The sequence below is a fragment of the Falco biarmicus genome, chromosome 8 (assembly GCF_023638135.1).
Source record: "Falco biarmicus isolate bFalBia1 chromosome 8, bFalBia1.pri, whole genome shotgun sequence".
In the NCBI taxonomy this organism is placed as follows: domain Eukaryota; kingdom Metazoa; phylum Chordata; class Aves; order Falconiformes; family Falconidae; genus Falco; species Falco biarmicus.
Window position 1 is genome coordinate 45639640 of NC_079295.1, and position 18370 is coordinate 45658009.

Below are 18370 nucleotides of genomic sequence, written 5' to 3' on the forward strand. Positions count from 1 at the left end.
TCACAACATGTCGCTCCCTGCCAGGCACCCACGCGGCGGACTGCCAACGGGCGAGGTGGCTTCCAGCCCCGCCGTGGGGAGCAGCATCGGAGGGCCCCGACGGCTCGTCTGTGCTGTGCCCGCGGGGAGCGGGGCGGCCCCGGCAGCACGCAGCGCCGGTTCCCTCCGGGACACGGGGCTGGGAGGACCGAACCCGGGCTAGCACCAGACCTGGTTCGGTTCCTGTACGCTTATAGGCAGGATTGGAGTAGGGGGCGGTGCGGGGCGAAGGACGGGCTTCAGCCTTTCCCTCCTTGTCAGGTCGGTGCTAGTAAGGCACAAAAAGGGGCCGTGGAAGATAAGAGAGCAGCTCCCCCACATCGGGATTTGAGCAATCAGGAAATATAATCTGAGCTGGAAAGTGCCCGAGCATCTGTTGCGTTATTAATAAATTGTATGCAATCTGTCCGGGATGAACCTCGGGACAGAGGCGAACCATCTGCTCCCAAGCGGGAGCTCTAATGGTGTCTGGGGAAAGAACTTAGCAAATGAAAGGCGATGGGATCGGGCAGCCGAGCTCCCCGGGATGCCTGGTCTCCGCACAATTCTTCCAGGGGGGTACAACATGGGGGCTCCACCCCCCGGGACAGGATCCCGCACGAATGTGCGGAGAACTGGGATTCAGGCCGGGCATGGGCACCATCTCTCTAGCCTCGCAGGCTCGGCCAGCTCCCGGGGAACTTGCGCCTGCCTTCGAGATCCCGCACCCCCGGGGGGGAGGAAGCTGATCTCGTCCGCCTTTCCCCTGGGTCGGTGCTAACTGCCGCCCATAAATATTACTCTCCACGTTTTATCCTGCACCTCTAACGGTACCTGGTGTGTTTTCCCGGAGCAGCTGGCGAGCTTTCCCAGCTCAGCCCCTCCCAGGGCCGGGCAGCCGAGGGGGCGGGCTGGCTGTAACAGCGCAGCTGCCTGTGGGGCTCCGCAGCGGTGCGGGCAGGGCCGCTACCCTTCAGCCCGCCGGCGGGCCTCGGTGCCCGCTATCACCCGGGAAAACGGGTTTGTGAGGTGCTGCGGACACCTCGCTGTCAGCTGCGTTAATTGAGGGCGGTGGGGGGCGCAGAGGGGTTGTCAACGAGCCTCATCACGGGGTGAATAGCAAAAACGGGTATTGCAGGAGGGCGTCTCCCCTTGCCCGCCCTCGGGGGGGGTGGGGGGTGTTGGTGTCTGTGTGTGAGCAGACGCGCCTTGCCGTAGCGGAGGAACCCGGGGTCGGGCAGCCCGGGGGCACCGTACCCCTGAAACACTGAAGACGTGAGAAAGCCCAGACGGCCCATAAACCCCGCTGGGAGTAACCCCGGCCGACAACCTGGGCAGCTGGGGGTGAAGCACGGAGCGGCGGCGGGGAGGGCGAGGGCCTGGCTCCTCACAGCCCCACCCGGCCGCGGCTGGGAACGGGCAAGCCCGGCGCTTCCCCCATCTACGGGGATGAGTGAGGGGCCAGGCCCGCGCGGCGCGACGGCTGCTGCGGGGCAGCCCTGCCCCGGACCGACCGCCCCGCTGCGGCTCCGGCCCGCACCGCCGCGGCGGCAGCAGCAGCAAAGGCCGCCGGTACTTCCGGCGGCGGGGCGGAAGCGGAGTGCCCCGCGGTCGGCCGGTGGCTCCGTTCCCTGCCGGGGACGGGCGCGCTGCCTTGGGAGCGGTTTGGAAGTGGCTGGGGGTTTTACTGTTTATTATATTTTTTTAATGCGCTTTCCGAGTGGGACGGCTATTCGCTTCCCGCGGAGGGCGGCGGGAGGGCTGCGCCGAGCCGAGCCGTTCCCCGGGCGAGCAGCGCCTGGCTCAGGGTGCTGGGCCCGCAGGAGGCGCTGGGCTTGGCGGGGAGAGCCGGGCAGCAGGAGGCCTGCGGGGGGCTCCCCCGGACCCCGCCGCGGCTCCCGTCACCGCCTGGGCAGCGGGGGGTGGGGGGGGAACGGCACACGGCAGCGGGCACCGCCGGCAGCTTTCTGAGAGGGGCCAGGGGACGGAGGCTCCCACTCTGCCAGTGTCCTGAAGGACAGAGGTGGAAACGGGCGGATTTGCTGTCCGTTCCCTGCTCTCCGAGCCTGCCCCCCTTATATTCGGCGGCTGCCGAAGGGAATGTGCAGAAGCGGGGACTGAACCCCGCGGCGGTGCGTGCTCCGGCCGCTGAGCGACCAGGTGACCCCCCCTTCCCGGCCTCTCCGCCGGCATCGCCCAGGGCGGAGCGCCCCGCTGAAGGACCGGTGGGACTCCGTACGGGCGGTCCCTCTCCCGGTGATTAGGGCACTACTGAATGGTGGGGGAGACTGGTCTAAAAGCTTTCGGTCTCAGGAAGGCTTTGAAACCAGACCTCGGCTTTTCTGTGCCCTGCTCTAACTGCTGAACTGCATTAGAGACGTGAAGGACCCGCTTCGTAGGAAACCAAACTCGACAGCGTGAGCTCGGAGCTCGCTTGCCTCTCAGGAGGGGACGGGCTCTTCTTTCCGCATCCCTGTCGATGGGGACAGTCGCCCTGAGCGGGATGATCTGGAGCTGCAGTGCGGCACTTTCCATCTCGAGGATGGTTAAAGCTGGAAGCGCCCTGTGTCATGGGAGCGATTCTGCCGGAGCTGCTGCTTTTCTGTTTCTTGACGATTCTCCTCTACTTGTCTCAAAGTGTAACTGAAGTCATGCTTTGAGTTCAGTGGACGTCGAACTAGAGCTTTCCAAATATGCCAGGAAAAGTCTTGCCCGTCTCTACTGTCTAAAGAACGGCAGAAAAAGCGAACCTTTCGGCTGGTGTTTGCCATTCGGCTGTACGTGTTTATCTAGGAATCCAGTGTTGACTTCATGAGCTCTGATGGATAAACTGAACTTGGGATGTCGAAACTCGTGGGATTTTTTTGCAGCAGTTTAACTAGGCTTCCACTCCTTCCTGTCTAATGAAAGAGGCTCAGGGTAATGCTCAGACAGTTGATGAGCTTTCAAGGTGTAAAGGTGAGTAGTTCTTACTGATTTTTCTGTACAGATTCTTTCTTGATGTGGATCACCACTCCTCATGTCTTACTGCTTAGTGAGAGGCACAGGGAATACTCTGAGACTGACCAAAATTGGAGTAGCTAAACTAAGCCTTCCACAAACCTGGAGCTTTTTTCAGGATCATCTCAGCTTTTTCTTATGACCTTTGTAGCTTCTTGCTATAAATGCAGGTGTTATAAAAGACATCTTAGTTGTACATCTGTGATAGCATTAAAGTGCTTAAGGATTTGCCAATGCCACCCACTATCCTACTGTTACTCGGGTAGTAGCTGGATTTCATCAGAATGCGAGAATCTCGCATGCACTGGATTTGAGTAAGCAAGAAACAACTCTTCCAACATGTAGGTTATATTGGATTCTTTAACTATTTTTTTACATGTAGAAACACTTTGATTCTTCACTAAAGCTCAGATCACGGACCATTTATTCAAGCTTCTGCTTGGTGGAGATAGAAACGATGCTGACAAGTGTTCAGACCACAGGAAAAAGGACACCGTGTCCTGTATGCTTGACATCAGTGCTTGTCATCTCGTTAACAGCTTTTTTACTGATTTAAAACATTCTAATACATTTTACAGCAAACTTAACTTAGATCCTAGCACAGCCCTAAGATACTTGAAAATAAAATGGTGCTCTTTTTACTGACATCAACATTATACTTTCATCCCTATTAATATGGCATGAAATATTTCTCCAGTGAAGATGTACTTATTCTAGGTAAGTGGATTAACTTAGCAAGCTGATAAGTGGAGAGTGGGTGTGTGTGTGGAACAAAACCAAAACCTATTCTGATTAAACACTTCTCATCCTGGATGCACATGGAGCGAGCATGATGAACTGATTGATGGAAGATGTTCCAGCATCTCTTCCTATGCAAAAGTCAAGACAGTGATCTCTACCCAAACCTTTATTTTCTTCAGCTACACGAATTAAAACAAACTGATGGAAAACTCGAGGAAACTCAGAAGCCAGAAACTTGTCTCCAGATTAACTTGGCAAAAATTGTGCTTTGTAGAATCTTACTTTTCCATCCTCTGTTATCAAAAATATCAATTCTGTTGTGTGCACCTGGAAAAAGTCAACAAATGGTGTTCTGCTTGGTAGGATAGATTTGTTTCTGTCCATTTACATGTGGTCTATAGTAATAATTCTGTGAGACTGCAGAAAATCCCTGTGGAGACCTAAACAACAGGACAAAACCTGTGTGGGTGTTACAAATGCAATAGAGATGTGCTAATGGCCTTAATAAGTCAGTCCCCAGCAGCAGCAGTGTCTGCCAAAGGTCCTTTCTGCTGTTTACTGTGGGTTGCTCTGCTCAAGAGCAGCGGTGGAGGGAAAGGCAACTCTTCAAAGGCTAAACTTCCACAAGGATTTGGGATATGAAATATGATCAGTCTGTCTTCCTTGGGGAGAAAACACTGTCACTGGTTGAGATGAGGAAATGCAGGTAAGTTACAAAGACGCAGTAGGAAGAGTTAATCTTTGTGTTTTGATGGCATAGGCCATATAAAAATGGCATCAAGGATGGATCTGGAATCAAGACGTCATTGCTGTCAACAGAAAGCCTGACTACCTTCAGCAACAGATTTCCATATAAACCAGCAGCACTGTGGAGATCAGGCAGCAGGAATACAAAAAGGTCAGTAGGCACAATCATGTTCAATAATCTTCTGAATCGTGGTCTGTGTACATGAGCTGCAGAGGTAATGGCAGAAGTTACTCTCATCCTTAACCCAGCTGTGGGAAATGTGGTGGCTGCAAGACTTGGTGTGCTGCACCTGGCTGCCTGCGGGAGTTCAGGGCAGGTGATGGTGAATGTGAATGAGGGTGGACGAGAGCTCTGTGGGCAGGTGGTGGATTTTGCCCTGAAGGTTCAAATAGTTTTTGAAATCCTCCCACAGCCATGCACCTGGCTTTGCTAAGGTGGGAGATGGTAACTTTGTCTTCTTTAAAAAAAAAAATGTATTACTGTTGTGGTGGAGACCTGTCTGGGTACTGTGGCAGCGAACTTCTGAGTGGCATGGAGTAGAGCTTGGGGCACCTACCATGGGAAGGGTGACTGAGTAGGGAAGAGTCTTCCCTGAGGAAGTGAAGATGCTGTGTAGAACATGGACTGTGTCATTAGTGAACTGGAGAATGTCTGTTTAGCTGGAGACCTCATTTTCCAGTGCTTGGGATAGAGAATTAAAGTAGAAAAACTTGGGATGGTGCCTGGCGCACAAGATTGTTTACCTGGGATCCTCTCAGGACTTCCAGAAGTCCTGCATATCCTCGCACTTTGGCAAAACTTGTGTTTCAGTATGGCAGAATGGGATCCTTTGGTTATTCTCTCTCCTGTTATGAAGAACTGGCTTCCAGTGTGGGTGATGGCTTTTCCAGTCTTCTGTGCTGAGGTTGACACTGAAAGAATGTCCGTAGTTTTCAGGTGTCACTCCTGCTTCCCTTGTGATAAAGTGCATAAGGGACCACTGTGCACTGTCCAGTGATACCAAGGCTTTAGCAGAACGTGGGTCATTTTTTCCCATCCATCTTCCCCAGAAAGCACTGATAACACAAAGGGGAATTGTCCTTTTTAGAATCAGAACCACTTCCCTTCTCCTGAAAACCTTTTCTGAAGAAGCAACCAGTGATGCTACAGGTAAGTCGCTCATGAATTTGAGAGACGGCTGTACTTTTGTTCCTGTTTCGTTATGGTATCTTTATCTTGGACGGACTGAATGTTGCCTGGATTGGGAGTTGGACTCGATAATCCTTATTGGGACCCTTACAACTTAAGATACTCTATGATTGGAGCACGAAAGCAGCACTGCCTGCTGTCATTCCTTTCTTGCCGCTCCCAGGCACAGTGTGAACAAGTGACAGAGAGTATGGATAGAGGAAGGACCCTAATGCGTTTCTTGGAGTGGTTGTATTGAGAGTCAAGGGGATGTTCTCAGTGGTAGTGCCATGGTTTTAACTCCGTTGTGAATTTTGCATGCTGAGGGGTAAGAGGTATTATGTGGGGACTAATGCGCCCATGTACTGAGGTTCTTGCTGTGTTGTGCTGAAAGAGCATGCCTGACTGAAAGAAGCAAATACCTTACATGGATCATGCAGATGGAAATAGACTGTAGGGAATCAGGAAGGGTGTTCCTTGTCTGAAGAGATGGAAGTGGAACAAGACTAGGGAATAGGAATGAGAGCTCATGCCAAAGGGCACGTCCGTGCTTCATGGTGAGAGTGACGTAGTCATACAGAAAACTTGTTGGTTAAGCAGACAAAGCAGAGTCGAAGAGAGGAGCAGAACAGAAGGGGAAGCAGAACAGGGAAGAGGAGACACAGAGAGAGGAAAGAAGAGAAGGAATGAAGGAACAGTGCAGAGAAAAAAGCAAATGAAACCAAAGTAAAGCAATAGAAAGAAGAGAGAGAAAAGAAACAAATAAATTCGTTTACTAGCATGTCACCAACGCTATTGCTGCACACAGAAATGTGGTGGGGGAGAGAAAGGAGGAAAGGAAGGAGACAAGATGACAAGAGGAAAAAAGGAAGAAACCATGAAGGAGATGAACAGGATGCACCAGATCATCTTATTGAAGGATCCGGGAGATCCAGAAAAGAAAAAGGCAAAGAAGGACTGTATGCAATGAGAAACCAGGGAAAGAAGAGGCGATAGACCGGATTTACATAACGCAAATATGTCGCCTCTAGACACAAAACGGAGCTGGTACCTAACAGCCTACCTGTTGGTTAGAGTACCGCACTCTGGAGCTCCTGTCCTCTAATTACCCTGATGGCTCCGACTTAAACAATCGCCGCCGCGACGCCGGAGGCAACTTGCGATGTGCGAAGAAAAGAGAAGAAAAAGGGGCATAAAGAATAGGGCACGGCAGGACGACAAGAAAAAAAAAGAAGGGAGAGAAGGCAAAGAAGGAAGAGGAGAGAAGAAAGCATAAGTTGGAAAGAAAAAATAGAGAAGAATGGAAGATAATAAAAAAATAAAGTAGGAAAGAAACGAAGAACGAGACAAAAAGAAATAACGGAAGGTAAAAGAAAGAGAAAAGAAGGGGAAAAAACGAGAAAAAGGAAGAAGGAGCAAATAATGAAAAAGAAAGGGGGCGGGGAAAGAGAGAGGAGTAGACGAGCGGGTCCGCGGTCGCTGTCGGGGAGCGTGCGAGGCGGCGGAGCAGCACACGGTGTCGCTGCAGGCTCAGGAACGGCGGCGGAGCGGCGCGGCGGCTCCGCCCCGGTGCGGCGGAGAGCCCGGCTGTGAGCGCGGGGGGGGCGGTGCGGTCAGCAGAGCGGGCGCGTCCGGGCGGCGGCGGGGAGCCGTGCGGGGCCCGTGCGGGAAGGGCGGCGGGTGCGATGGGCGTGTGGTGGGCGCCCGCGGTGCGGGTGCTGGTGCTGCAGGCGGCCTGGGCGCTGGGCGGCGGGCAGGTGCGCTACTCGGTGCCGGAGGAAGCCAAGGCCGGGACGGTGGTGGGCCGCCTGGCGCAGGACCTGGGCCTGGAGGCGGGCGAGGCGGAGGCGCGGCGGCTGCGGCTGGTGGCGCAGGGCCGGCGGGCGAGCGTGGAGGTGAGCGGGGCGAGCGGGGCGCTGGTGGTGAGCTCGCGGCTGGACCGGGAGGAGCTGTGCGGGAAGAGCGCGCCGTGCGCCCTGCGCCTGGAGGTGCTGGTGGAGCGGCCGCTGCGCGTCTTCCACGTGGAGCTGGAGGTCACCGACATCAACGACAACGCCCCGCTCTTCCCCGCCGCCCGCAAAAACCTCAGTTTATCGGAGAACTCCCCCGCCGGGTCCCGGTTCCCGCTGGAGGGCGCGTCGGATGCAGATATCGGAGCCAACGCGCAGCTCTCCTATGCGCTCAGCCCCAACGAGCATTTCGCTCTGGATTTGCATCGCAGTGAAGAGTACCGAGAATCTCTGTTCCTGGTTCTTGCGAAACCGCTGGACCGCGAGTCGGTGGCTGTGCACCGTCTGGTGCTGACGGCGAGTGACGGGGGCCGGCCGCCGCTGACGGGCACGGTGGAGCTGGTTATCTCGGTACTGGACGCCAACGACAACGCGCCCCAGTTCAACCAGTCGGTATATAAAGCGCAGCTGCCGGAGAGCGCTACCGAGGGGACGCTGGTGGCGCGGGTGAACGCCACGGATCCGGACGAGGGAAGCAACAGGGAAATGACTTTTACATCAAACAATGTTTTTCCCCTAAAGGGGTTAAATTTTTTTATTTTAAATCCGAAGTCGGGTGAGATCCGTCTGACGGGCGCCCTGGACTTTGAAGACGTCCGTTCATACGAGATCCAGGTTGAAGCAACAGACAAAGGGACGCCGCCGCTGTCGGGTCACTGCAAGGTGGTGGTGGAGGTGCTGGACGTGAACGACAACGCGCCGGAGGTGTGGGTGACGTCGCTGTCGGTGCCGGTGCCGGAGGACGCGGCGGTGGGGACGGTGGTGGCGCTGCTGAGCGTGTCGGACCGGGACTCGGGGGCGAACGGTCGCGTGCGGTGCGCGGTGTGGCCGGCGTCGCCGTTCGGGCTGGTGGCGACGTTCGCGGGCTCGTACTCGCTGGTGCTGCGGGAGGCGCTGGACCGCGAGCGGGTGGCGGAGTACGAGGTGGAGGTGCGGGCGGAGGACGGCGGGGCGCCGCCGCTGCGCGCCAGCCGCGGGGTGCGCGTGCCGGTGTCGGACGTGAACGACAACGCGCCGGCGTTCGCGCAGGCCGTGTACACGGTGCTGGCGCGGGAGAACAACGCGGCGGGCGCGGAGCTGGCGCGGCTGTGGGCGCGGGACCCGGACGAGGCGGGCAACGGGCGCGTGAGCTACTCGGTGGCGGAGGGCGGCGGCGGCGCGGTGTCGGGCGGGGTGTGGCGGTCGGCGTCGAGCTACGTGTCGGTGGACGCGGAGAGCGGTCGGCTGTGGGCGCTGCAGCCGCTGGACTACGAGGAGCTGCAGGTGCTGCAGTTCGAGGTGCGGGCGGTGGACGCGGGGGAGCCGCCGCTGTGCGGCAACGCGACGGTGCAGCTCTTCGTGGTGGACGAGAACGACAACGCGCCGGCGCTGCTGCCTCCTGCCGGCGGCGGGCCGGGCCCCGGGGCCGCGGGCGAGGCGGCGTCGGGGCCGGGCTCGGGGGCGCTGTGGGCGTGGGCGGCGTGGGGGGCGCCGGCGGGGCAGGTGGTGGCGAAGATCCGCGCGGTGGACGCGGACTCGGGCTACAACGCGTGGCTGCGCTACGAGCTGTGGGAGCCGCGGGGGAAGGGCCCGTTCCGCGTGGGGCTGTACAGCGGCGAGGTGAGCACGGCGCGGGCGCTGGAGGAGGCGGACGGCCCGCGGCAGCGGCTGGTCATCGTGGTGCGGGACCACGGGGAGCCGGCGCGCTCGGTCACGGCCACGCTGAGCGTGTCGCTGGTGGAGGGCGCCGAGGCGGCGCTGGCGGCCGCGGGCTCGTCGGGGCCGGGGCCGGGGCTGCGTGCGGCGGCGGGCGCGGAGGGCGGCGCGGCGGCGGCGGCGGCGGCGTCGACGAACGTGTGGCTGGTGGTGGCCATCTGCGCGGTGTCGAGCCTGTTCCTGCTGGCCGTGGTGCTGTACGGGGCGTCGCGGTGGGCGCCGCGGGCGGCCGTGCTGTCGGGGCCCGGGCCGGCGACGCTGGTGTGCGCCAGCGAGGTGGGGAGCTGGTCGTACTCGCAGCGCCAGAGCCGGAGCCTGTGCGTGACGGACGGCGCGGGCAAGAGCGACCTGATGGTTTTCAGCCCCAACTTCCCGCCGCCGCCCGGCCCCGCGGCGAAGGAGACGCAGCCGGAGCCGCCCGCTCTGCTGGACACGGTCAGTGCCCCCCCCTTCCCCGCCCCTTCCCGCGACGCCCCTGCCCCTCTGTCGCCCTTGTTGCCCGCCCCCCTGGCCGGCGGTGGCGGTGGCCATGCTCAGCCCCCGATGCCCGAGGGTGGTGGTCGCTGGGCAGGTGCTGGAGGCTCCTGACGGGACCGTTGCACCTGCCTTTGTGTCCTTGCCGGAGCCCCTTGACTCTTGGGGTACGGGAGGAATGAAGATCTGGCTGCACCCTGCAGCAGTTCTTGTCCACAGCTGAGGTTTGCTCATCAGCGTTTGGGTTTTTCTGTCAGAGGCTGGAATGAACGCCATTGCTGTTTAGAGCTGTTGCGACATGACCTTTAGGAAGAGTATTGCTCCCAGGGCTGCCCCATTTCCATCTGAGCTGGCTGAGGCATTCCCGAGCATGAAGAGTCCGCAGTAGAGCATCTGCCCCATATTGTGTGTGTGATGCCTTTCTGTGTTCTTTATGCATTTCCCAGAGTGGGGAATGTAGGATGCCTAGAGGAAAGCACGGGGCAGGATGGCCATAAAGGATTTTTTTAAAGATGATTGTTTCCCAGGCTCCAAGGGCCTGGAGATGGAGGCCATCTGGATCTTGAGACAGTGTGTGTTACTGAGATGCCCACAATGTCCTTGTGGTGTGTTGTCCTTGGCTGGATGCCAGGTGCCTCCTCGAACTACTGTGTCATTCCTATCTACAGTCAAACACAGGGAGAAAACGAGCTGAATAAACCCCACTTGTGGTCCAAGATAAGGAGTCAGCAGTAAAGTATCTGCCTGACACTGTGTGTGTGTGATGCCTTCATATGTTCTTAATGTTGCTGTCATTGATGGGAAGGGTAAGCAAAAGTAGGTTTGAGCCTTGAGGTGACAAAGGAAACTATTTCATGTCCCAGAAGTGAATGTGGCAGTGGCACTGAGTAGGGCCTGTCCTTGTCAATATCAAAAGTCGCACATGTGGAATCCAAGGAAAGCAAAAGGTGTTATTTTCTACCTCCAGTCAGCAGGGGATGTTCAGCCACTTCCCAGGAAGCAGGCCCTCATTCGGAGTAGTGGTTGCTCGGTGAGAGAAATATCATAACTAATGCCCCACCATCGTCCTCCTTTCTGTTAGCTTTTATATCTGAGCAAGCATCATATGATATGGAATATGCCATTGGTCACTTTGGGTCATGTGCCCTGGATATGTCCCCTCACAAGATCTTGCCCACCTGTAGCCTTCTGGTGAGAGTGTGGGGAAAGGTTGGAGAGACAGCTTTGGTGCTGTGCAAACACTGCTCAGCAGTAGTCAAAACAGTGGTGTTTTACCACTGCCTTTCTATCTACCAACAGAAGCACAGCATTATAAGGGCTGCTATGAGGCTCAGCCAGACCCAATAGAGTTGTCTGAAGTTCTGAAGATGCCACACCATAGTGTCCCTGGTGCTGCTGCCTGCCTGACATAGGCAAAGTGTTGGTAAGAGGCGATGAAATGCAGACTGCTGAATGTTGTCTGATGAACATTTTCACTGCTGTCTTGGGAAGGGTGCTGTGGGAGGTTAGTGCTTCAACCTCTGTCCTTGTGTGCTGTTTGGCATCTATAGTAGCTTCCGCACTGCTGATGCTGCCATGATGGTTCCGTGGTCATCCTCAGTCAGGATTTGTAAGGGCACGTGATGAGGTGGATGTAACCTTTGTGGTCTTGACTTCCCCTGCTTGTGCAGTTGCACATTGGCTTTGGTAGGAACGTGTGTGTGTGGTGTGCCATTGCATGCACGGCTCATTCTGATGTGTGCATGTTCAGAGAAAAGCCTGCAGAGCAGCCCAGCTCTGGTTTTAGGTGGCACAAATTCCCCCACCCGGTTGACATGGTGAGATTGCTTGCGCTTCAGCCTCTGGTGTGGTTCTGTCCAAGAATAAGATCTGTGTGGAGTGGGATCAGAGGTGTCAGAGCTCTGATCGCAGAATCCTTAAGAACTCCATTTCTATATGAAATTGCTGAAAAAGCACAAAGCATCCAGGCAGATTGCATCTGCTGTCCTTGTGTAATAGTGGTCATCTACAGGAGTTTCCACAGCCATTGATGTTGCCGTGTTGGTTCCTCGATCCTCCTCAGGCAGGATTTTAACAGGGAGGTAAGGAGGTGTGTGTGACCTTTGGGTGCTCAACTTTCCCTGCTCGTCTGGTCTCAGCAGAGATGGTGTGTCCTCTTGCCAGTGTTGACTCATTCTGATACGTGCACATAGACACGAAACCCTGCACAGCAGCACAGCAGCACAGCTCTGGTGTTGTGTCGTGGAAATTCTCCCACCCAACTGGTATTTTGGGTGTGCTTGCGTTTCAGCCTTTGGTGTGGTTCTCTCAAGGAATAAAATCCCTGCAGAGTGGGATCTGAGGTGTCCCAGCTGTAATCACAGACACTCTAAAAACGTGCAGCTCTGTGGTGTTCCCATTGGAGATTGCTGAGAAGGGGCAAAAGGCTTCCAGGTGCAGTTCATGTGTCTGGGAAGAGTCTGCCAGGCACTGTGTGGCTTTGCATTCCTCCATAGTTTCTTTCTGCCAGTTGTGAGGGAAGGTGAGGATGTGCAAAGGCCTGGGTTGTGCTCATAGTGGGGTTTAGAGCTGGGGCGTGTTGTTGGGTTAGAGCAGTATCTGGGTCTTGTAGTTGTGATCCTGCTAGTGGCACCGAGCAGGGCCTGGTCATGTGTTAAGGGTGAGGGTGACTTTGAGCGGGGAAGAGGGTTGCCTGGGGGGAATGGAGATGCTGGGTTGAACACGGCCTGTGTCGTTGTGGGAGGACTGGAGAATGTCTGCTCAGCCCTGGAGATGACATTTGCCATGGCACGGGACAGAGTATATTCCAGTAGAAATCCTTGAGAAGACTCCCAGCACACTCTGCTACTTTCCCACAACCTTCTTGGGACCTCCAGAAGTTCCACATATGGTAAGGCACTGGTGATCTTTGTGGTATTACTGATTGTTAAGTCATGTGATAGACATGCCTTTAGTTCCTTTCTTTTGACATGGAATGTTACTGCTCAAGTGGAAAATTTTGCACATTTTGGTCACGGAGCCACCCTTCACCGAATGTGTCTGTGTTATCTTTCTGCTCTGAATCTTGCTAGGCAGGAGAAGAAGTTCTCTCTCTATTCAAGATGTGTGCAGTCCTTGGGTTTCAGTACAGTGAAATGGGTCCCTTTGGTTTTCTTCTCTGCTCTTACCAAAACCTCCCACCCTTTTGTGTTTTTCTTCTCTCTCATTGGCAGTGTGTTGGTAATGGTTGGTGAGATGCAGCCTGCTGAGTTCTGCAGCTGTCAGTCAGGTTGCAGATATTTCAGTGGTTGGCCATCAGTGTAAGATGTTGCTTTTCCCACTCTCTGGAGCCGAGGTTGACATTCACAAAATGTTCTTGGCTTTCACGTCTCCCTCTTGCTTCCGCTGTGATAGCAGTACATAATGGAGCACTACCCACCACTGAGTGGTTTCAAGGCTTTTGGAGAACTATAGTAGTTTCTTTCTTGACAGAAATCACTGTTAATTGTAAGATAAAATGTCTCTCAGAGCCAGCTGGCCTGTCCTGAAAATGTTTCTTTTCCAGAAGAAGCAACCACGAATTCTACAGGTGAGTTTCTTGTACCTAAAGAGGCTGTGTTTGAGATATTGTACTTTTGTTCCCGTTCAGCCGTGGTACCTTCACGTTGGGTCAACCAAATGTGTCCTGGATCGTAATGCCTATAGGTTTGGACAGCAAAGCACCGCCACCTGCTTTTGTTCCTGCTTCTGCTGCTTGCAGGAACAGCATGAGCTGATGGCAGAAGGACAGATGGGGAGGACCCCAGTGCGTTTCTGGGAGTGGATGTGTTTAGCATAGATGGGATTTCATATCCAAACCTCTGTGGTCTTCCCTTCGTGGCGTTTGTTTGGCTGAGTGACGCATGGCTCACATTAATGATGGAGTTCATGGGTACCAAGGTTCTTGGAGTGTTGTTCTGGCAGTGCGTGCCTGCCTGCAAGAAGAGGCAAGGGCTTGACATGTGGTGAGCAGCTGGAAAAAATAGCTCTTCATCGAGGTGCAGGGAGAGTGCTTGGGAGCTGTGGTTGCGCCATGCCTTTTCAGCTTTCTTGGAGGATTGGTTGCTGGGCTGGATTTCCCGAAGGGAAGACTGCCCTGGATTTCCTGAACTCTTTGGAGCCTGTTTCATGAAGGTCTGAGTACCTTGGCCTTGGGCTTTTGTCTCTGATGGCGGTGGATTGTGTTCTGATGTGGCAGAGCTGTTCTTTGCCATGTGATGGCCTTGCTGTGTTGTTCGCTGGATCCTTGAAAGGACTGTATGCAAGGAAGAAGCAAGCATGTAAGAGGGAAAGAAGAGAAAGAATGGAAAGAAGGAAGAGATGGTATGGGAGATGACCAGCATCACCGCCGTTATCTCTGCATGCCGAATGGAGGTGAGGAGCTCGGCATCCTGGGTGCTCCAAGGCGCTGTGCAAGGCTTGATGAAAGGTGGTGAGGAAGAGGAATGGGAGCTCATGCCTGAGAGGGCATGTCCGTGCTGCATGGGGTGAGGGTGGTGTAGTCATCTAGAAAAGATGTTGGTGAAGGAGCCAAGGAAGAGACAAAGAGAGGACAGGGACGAGAAGGTGGAAGAAGAGCAGGAAGGAAGGAAAAATGTAGAGAAAGTGAAGGAAACGAGAACGAAGCAAGCAACAGAGAGAAAGAAGATAAAGGATGATAAGATGGATGAGTTTATTAGCATGCCCGATCGCTCTGGATTGCCGGACACAGAAAGGCGGGGAGGGACATAAAGGGAGAGATAACGAAAGGAGGAAAGAGCGGAAGAGAGGAAGTGAGTAAGGAAGGAAGAAAGATGACAAAGACGGGAATGATGAAGAAACCATTTAAGCAGATGACCAGGGCGCGCCGATGTTACCTTGCAGGAGTATCGCAGAAGGAAGGTGAAAGAGGAGGAAGGAAACTATGGGAGTAAAAAGCAAGGAAGAAAGGAAGGGCTGATGAGAAGATGTCCAGGACGGGACGACAACACCTGTAGACGCTGAACGGCTTCGGTCCCTAACAGCCTCCGCCTTGGTTAGTGTCCCTCTCTCCGGCACCGGTGGCCGGTAATTAGCGCTGATGGTCCGCAATTAGCGCGGACGGCCCCGGCATTGAGGGCCACCGCCGCGGCGGTGAGGCGACTGGCGGTGTGCCAGCGTGGGGTAAAGGAGGGAGCATGGTGGAAAAAGAAGGGAAAGGGGCGTAAAGGAAAGGGCACGGAAGGCAAGAACGAAAAGGATAAGGGAGAGAAGGAGGAGGCGGAAGAGGCGGAAGGAGAAAAGAGCAGAAAGAGAAGAAAGGAACGAGGCAAGAGAAGGGAAGAAAAGGAATTGTGGGAAGAAAGAAGGGGACCGTACGAAATGAAACGTCAGAAGGAGGAGGAAGAGGAGGAAGGCAGGCATGCAAGCCAAAGGCAGGCAGTGAGGAGACGGACAGCAAGAGGAAGAGGCGGGGGGAGCAGCCGAGCGAGCGGTGGGAGGTGGCCGGCGCGGGTCCGCGGTCGCTGTCGGGGAGCGTGCGAGGCGGCGGAGCAGCACACGGTGTCGCTGCAGGCTCAGGAACGGCGGCGGAGCGGCGCGGCGGCTCCGCCCCGGTGCGGCGGAGAGCCCGGCTGTGAGCGCGGGGGGGGCGGCGCGGCGCGGTGCGGTCAGCAGAGCGGGCGCGTCCGGGCGGCGGCGGGGAGCCGTGCGGGGCCCGTGCGGGAAGGGCGGCGGGTGCGATGGGCGTGTGGTGGGCGCCCGCGGTGCGGGTGCTGGTGCTGCAGGCGGCCTGGGCGCTGGGCGGCGGGCAGGTGCGCTACTCGGTGCCGGAGGAAGCCAAGGCCGGGACGGTGGTGGGCCGCCTGGCGCAGGACCTGGGCCTGGAGGCGGGCGAGGCGGAGGCGCGGCGGCTGCGGCTGGTGGCGCAGGGCCGGCGGGCGAGCGTGGAGGTGAGCGGGGCGAGCGGGGCGCTGGTGGTGAGCTCGCGGCTGGACCGGGAGGAGCTGTGCGGGAAGAGCGCGCCGTGCGCCCTGCGCCTGGAGGTGCTGGTGGAGCGGCCGCTGCGCGTCTTCCACGTGGAGCTGGAGGTCACCGACATCAACGACAACGCCCCGCTCTTCCCCGCCGCCCGCAAAAACCTCAGTTTACCGGAGAACTCCCCCGCCGGGTCCCGGTTCCCGCTGGAGGGCGCGTCGGATGCAGATATCGGAGCCAACGCGCAGCTCTCCTATGCGCTCAGCCCCAACGAGCATTTCGTCGTGGAAGTGAAATCCAAAGACGAAAAGAAGATCTCCGTTATCCTAGTATTAACGAAACCGCTGGACCGCGAGTCGGTGGCTGTGCACCGTCTGGTGCTGACGGCGAGTGACGGGGGCCGGCCGCCGCTGACGGGCACGGTGGAGCTGGTGATCTCGGTGCTGGACGCCAACGACAACGCGCCCCAGTTCAACCAGTCGGTATATAAAGCGCAGCTGCCGGAGAGCGCTGCTCCGGGAACTGTGTTTTTCAAGCTAACGGCGACAGACAAAGATGAGGGGATAAATGGAGAGATATATTATTCGTTTATCGATGCGATTTCGTCCAGAATTCAGGACATTTTTATAATTGATGGAAAAGAGGGGGTTATACGGACTGCCCGTGCCCTGGATTTCGAGGACGTTCAGTCGTATGACCTGGAGATCGAAGCGAGAGACAAAGGGACGCCGCCGCTGTCGGGTCACTGCAGCGTGGAGCTGGAGGTGCTGGACGTGAACGACAACGCGCCGGAGGTGTGGGTGACGTCGCTGTCGGTGCCGGTGCCGGAGGACGCGGCGGTGGGGACGGTGGTGGCGCTGCTGAGCGTGTCGGACCGGGACTCGGGGGCGAACGGTCGCGTGCGGTGCGCGGTGTGGCCGGCGTCGCCGTTCGGGCTGGTGGCGACGTTCGCGGGCTCGTACTCGCTGGTGCTGCGGGAGGCGCTGGACCGCGAGCGGGTGGCGGAGTACGAGGTGGAGGTGCGGGCGGAGGACGGCGGGGCGCCGCCGCTGCGCGCCAGCCGCGGGGTGCGCGTGCCGGTGTCGGACGTGAACGACAACGCGCCGGCGTTCGCGCAGGCCGTGTACACGGTGCTGGCGCGGGAGAACAACGCGGCGGGCGCGGAGCTGGCGCGGCTGTGGGCGCGGGACCCGGACGAGGCGGGCAACGGGCGCGTGAGCTACTCGGTGGCGGAGGGCGGCGGCGGCGCGGTGTCGGGCGGGGTGTGGCGGTCGGCGTCGAGCTACGTGTCGGTGGACGCGGAGAGCGGTCGGCTGTGGGCGCTGCAGCCGCTGGACTACGAGGAGCTGCAGGTGCTGCAGTTCGAGGTGCGGGCGGTGGACGCGGGGGAGCCGCCGCTGTGCGGCAACGCGACGGTGCAGCTCTTCGTGGTGGACGAGAACGACAACGCGCCGGCGCTGCTGCCTCCTGCCGGCGGCGGGCCGGGCCCCGGGGCCGCGGGCGAGGCGGCGTCGGGGCCGGGCTCGGGGGCGCTGTGGGCGTGGGCGGCGTGGGGGGCGCCGGCGGGGCAGGTGGTGGCGAAGATCCGCGCGGTGGACGCGGACTCGGGCTACAACGCGTGGCTGCGCTACGAGCTGTGGGAGCCGCGGGGGAAGGGCCCGTTCCGCGTGGGGCTGTACAGCGGCGAGGTGAGCACGGCGCGGGCGCTGGAGGAGGCGGACGGCCCGCGGCAGCGGCTGGTCATCGTGGTGCGGGACCACGGGGAGCCGGCGCGCTCGGTCACGGCCACGCTGAGCGTGTCGCTGGTGGAGGGCGCCGAGGCGGCGCTGGCGGCCGCGGGCTCGTCGGGGCCGGGGCTGCGTGCGGCGGCGGGCGCGGAGGGCGGCGCGGCGGCGGCGGCGGCGGCGTCGACGAACGTGTGGCTGGTGGTGGCCATCTGCGCGGTGTCGAGCCTGTTCCTGCTGGCCGTGGTGCTGTACGGGGCGTCGCGGTGGGCGCCGCGGGCGGCCGTGCTGTCGGGGCCCGGGCCGGCGACGCTGGTGTGCGCCAGCGAGGTGGGGAGCTGGTCGTACTCGCAGCGCCAGAGCCGGAGCCTGTGCGTGACGGACGGCGCGGGCAAGAGCGACCTGATGGTTTTCAGCCCCAACTTCCCGCCGCCGCCCGGCCCCGCGGCGAAGGAGACGCAGCCGGAGCCGCCCGCTCTGCTGGACACGGTCAGTGCCCCCCCCTTCCCCGCCCCTTCCCGCGACGCCCCTGCCCCTCTGTCGCCCTTGTTGCCCGCCCCCCTGGCCGGCGGTGGCGGTGGCCATGCTCAGCCCCCGGTGCCCGAGGGTGGTGGTCGCTGAGCAGGTGCTGGAGGCTCCTGACGGGACCGTTGCACCTGCCTTTGTGTCCTTGCCGGAGCCCCTTGACTCTTGGGGTACGGGAGGAGTGAAGATCTGGCCGCACCCTGCAGCAGTTCTTGTCCACAGCTGAGGTTTGCTCATCAGCGTTTGGGTTTTTCTGTCAGAGGCTGGAGTGAACGCCATTGCTGTTTAGAGCTGTTGCGACATGACCTTTAGGAAGA

At 58.1% G+C, this 18370-nt stretch overlaps 2 protein-coding genes across 2 annotated transcripts; both read left to right on the forward strand.

Annotated features, from left to right (window-relative positions):
- The first annotated feature begins 1963 nt into the window (after nucleotides 1–1963).
- On the forward strand, nucleotides 1964–10020 carry LOC130153612 (protocadherin alpha-2-like). The gene has a single exon (XM_056348691.1). The coding sequence runs from the start codon at nucleotides 7360–7362 to the stop codon at nucleotides 9964–9966; it is 2607 nt and encodes an 868-aa protein (XP_056204666.1). The 5' UTR covers nucleotides 1964–7359; the 3' UTR covers nucleotides 9967–10020.
- A 4808-nt stretch (nucleotides 10021–14828) lies between these two features.
- LOC130153815 (protocadherin alpha-2-like) lies at nucleotides 14829–18149 on the forward strand. Its single transcript, XM_056349166.1, has one exon. The coding sequence runs from the start codon at nucleotides 15570–15572 to the stop codon at nucleotides 18147–18149; it is 2580 nt and encodes an 859-aa protein (XP_056205141.1). The 5' UTR covers nucleotides 14829–15569.
- Nucleotides 18150–18370: the final 221 nt, after the last annotated feature.

Coding starts and splice junctions, on each gene's coding strand:
- LOC130153612 (XM_056348691.1), top strand. CDS start 7,360: ATGGGCGTGTGGTGGGCGCCCGCGGTGCGGGTGCTGGTGCTGCAGGCG.
- LOC130153815 (XM_056349166.1), top strand. CDS start 15,570: ATGGGCGTGTGGTGGGCGCCCGCGGTGCGGGTGCTGGTGCTGCAGGCG.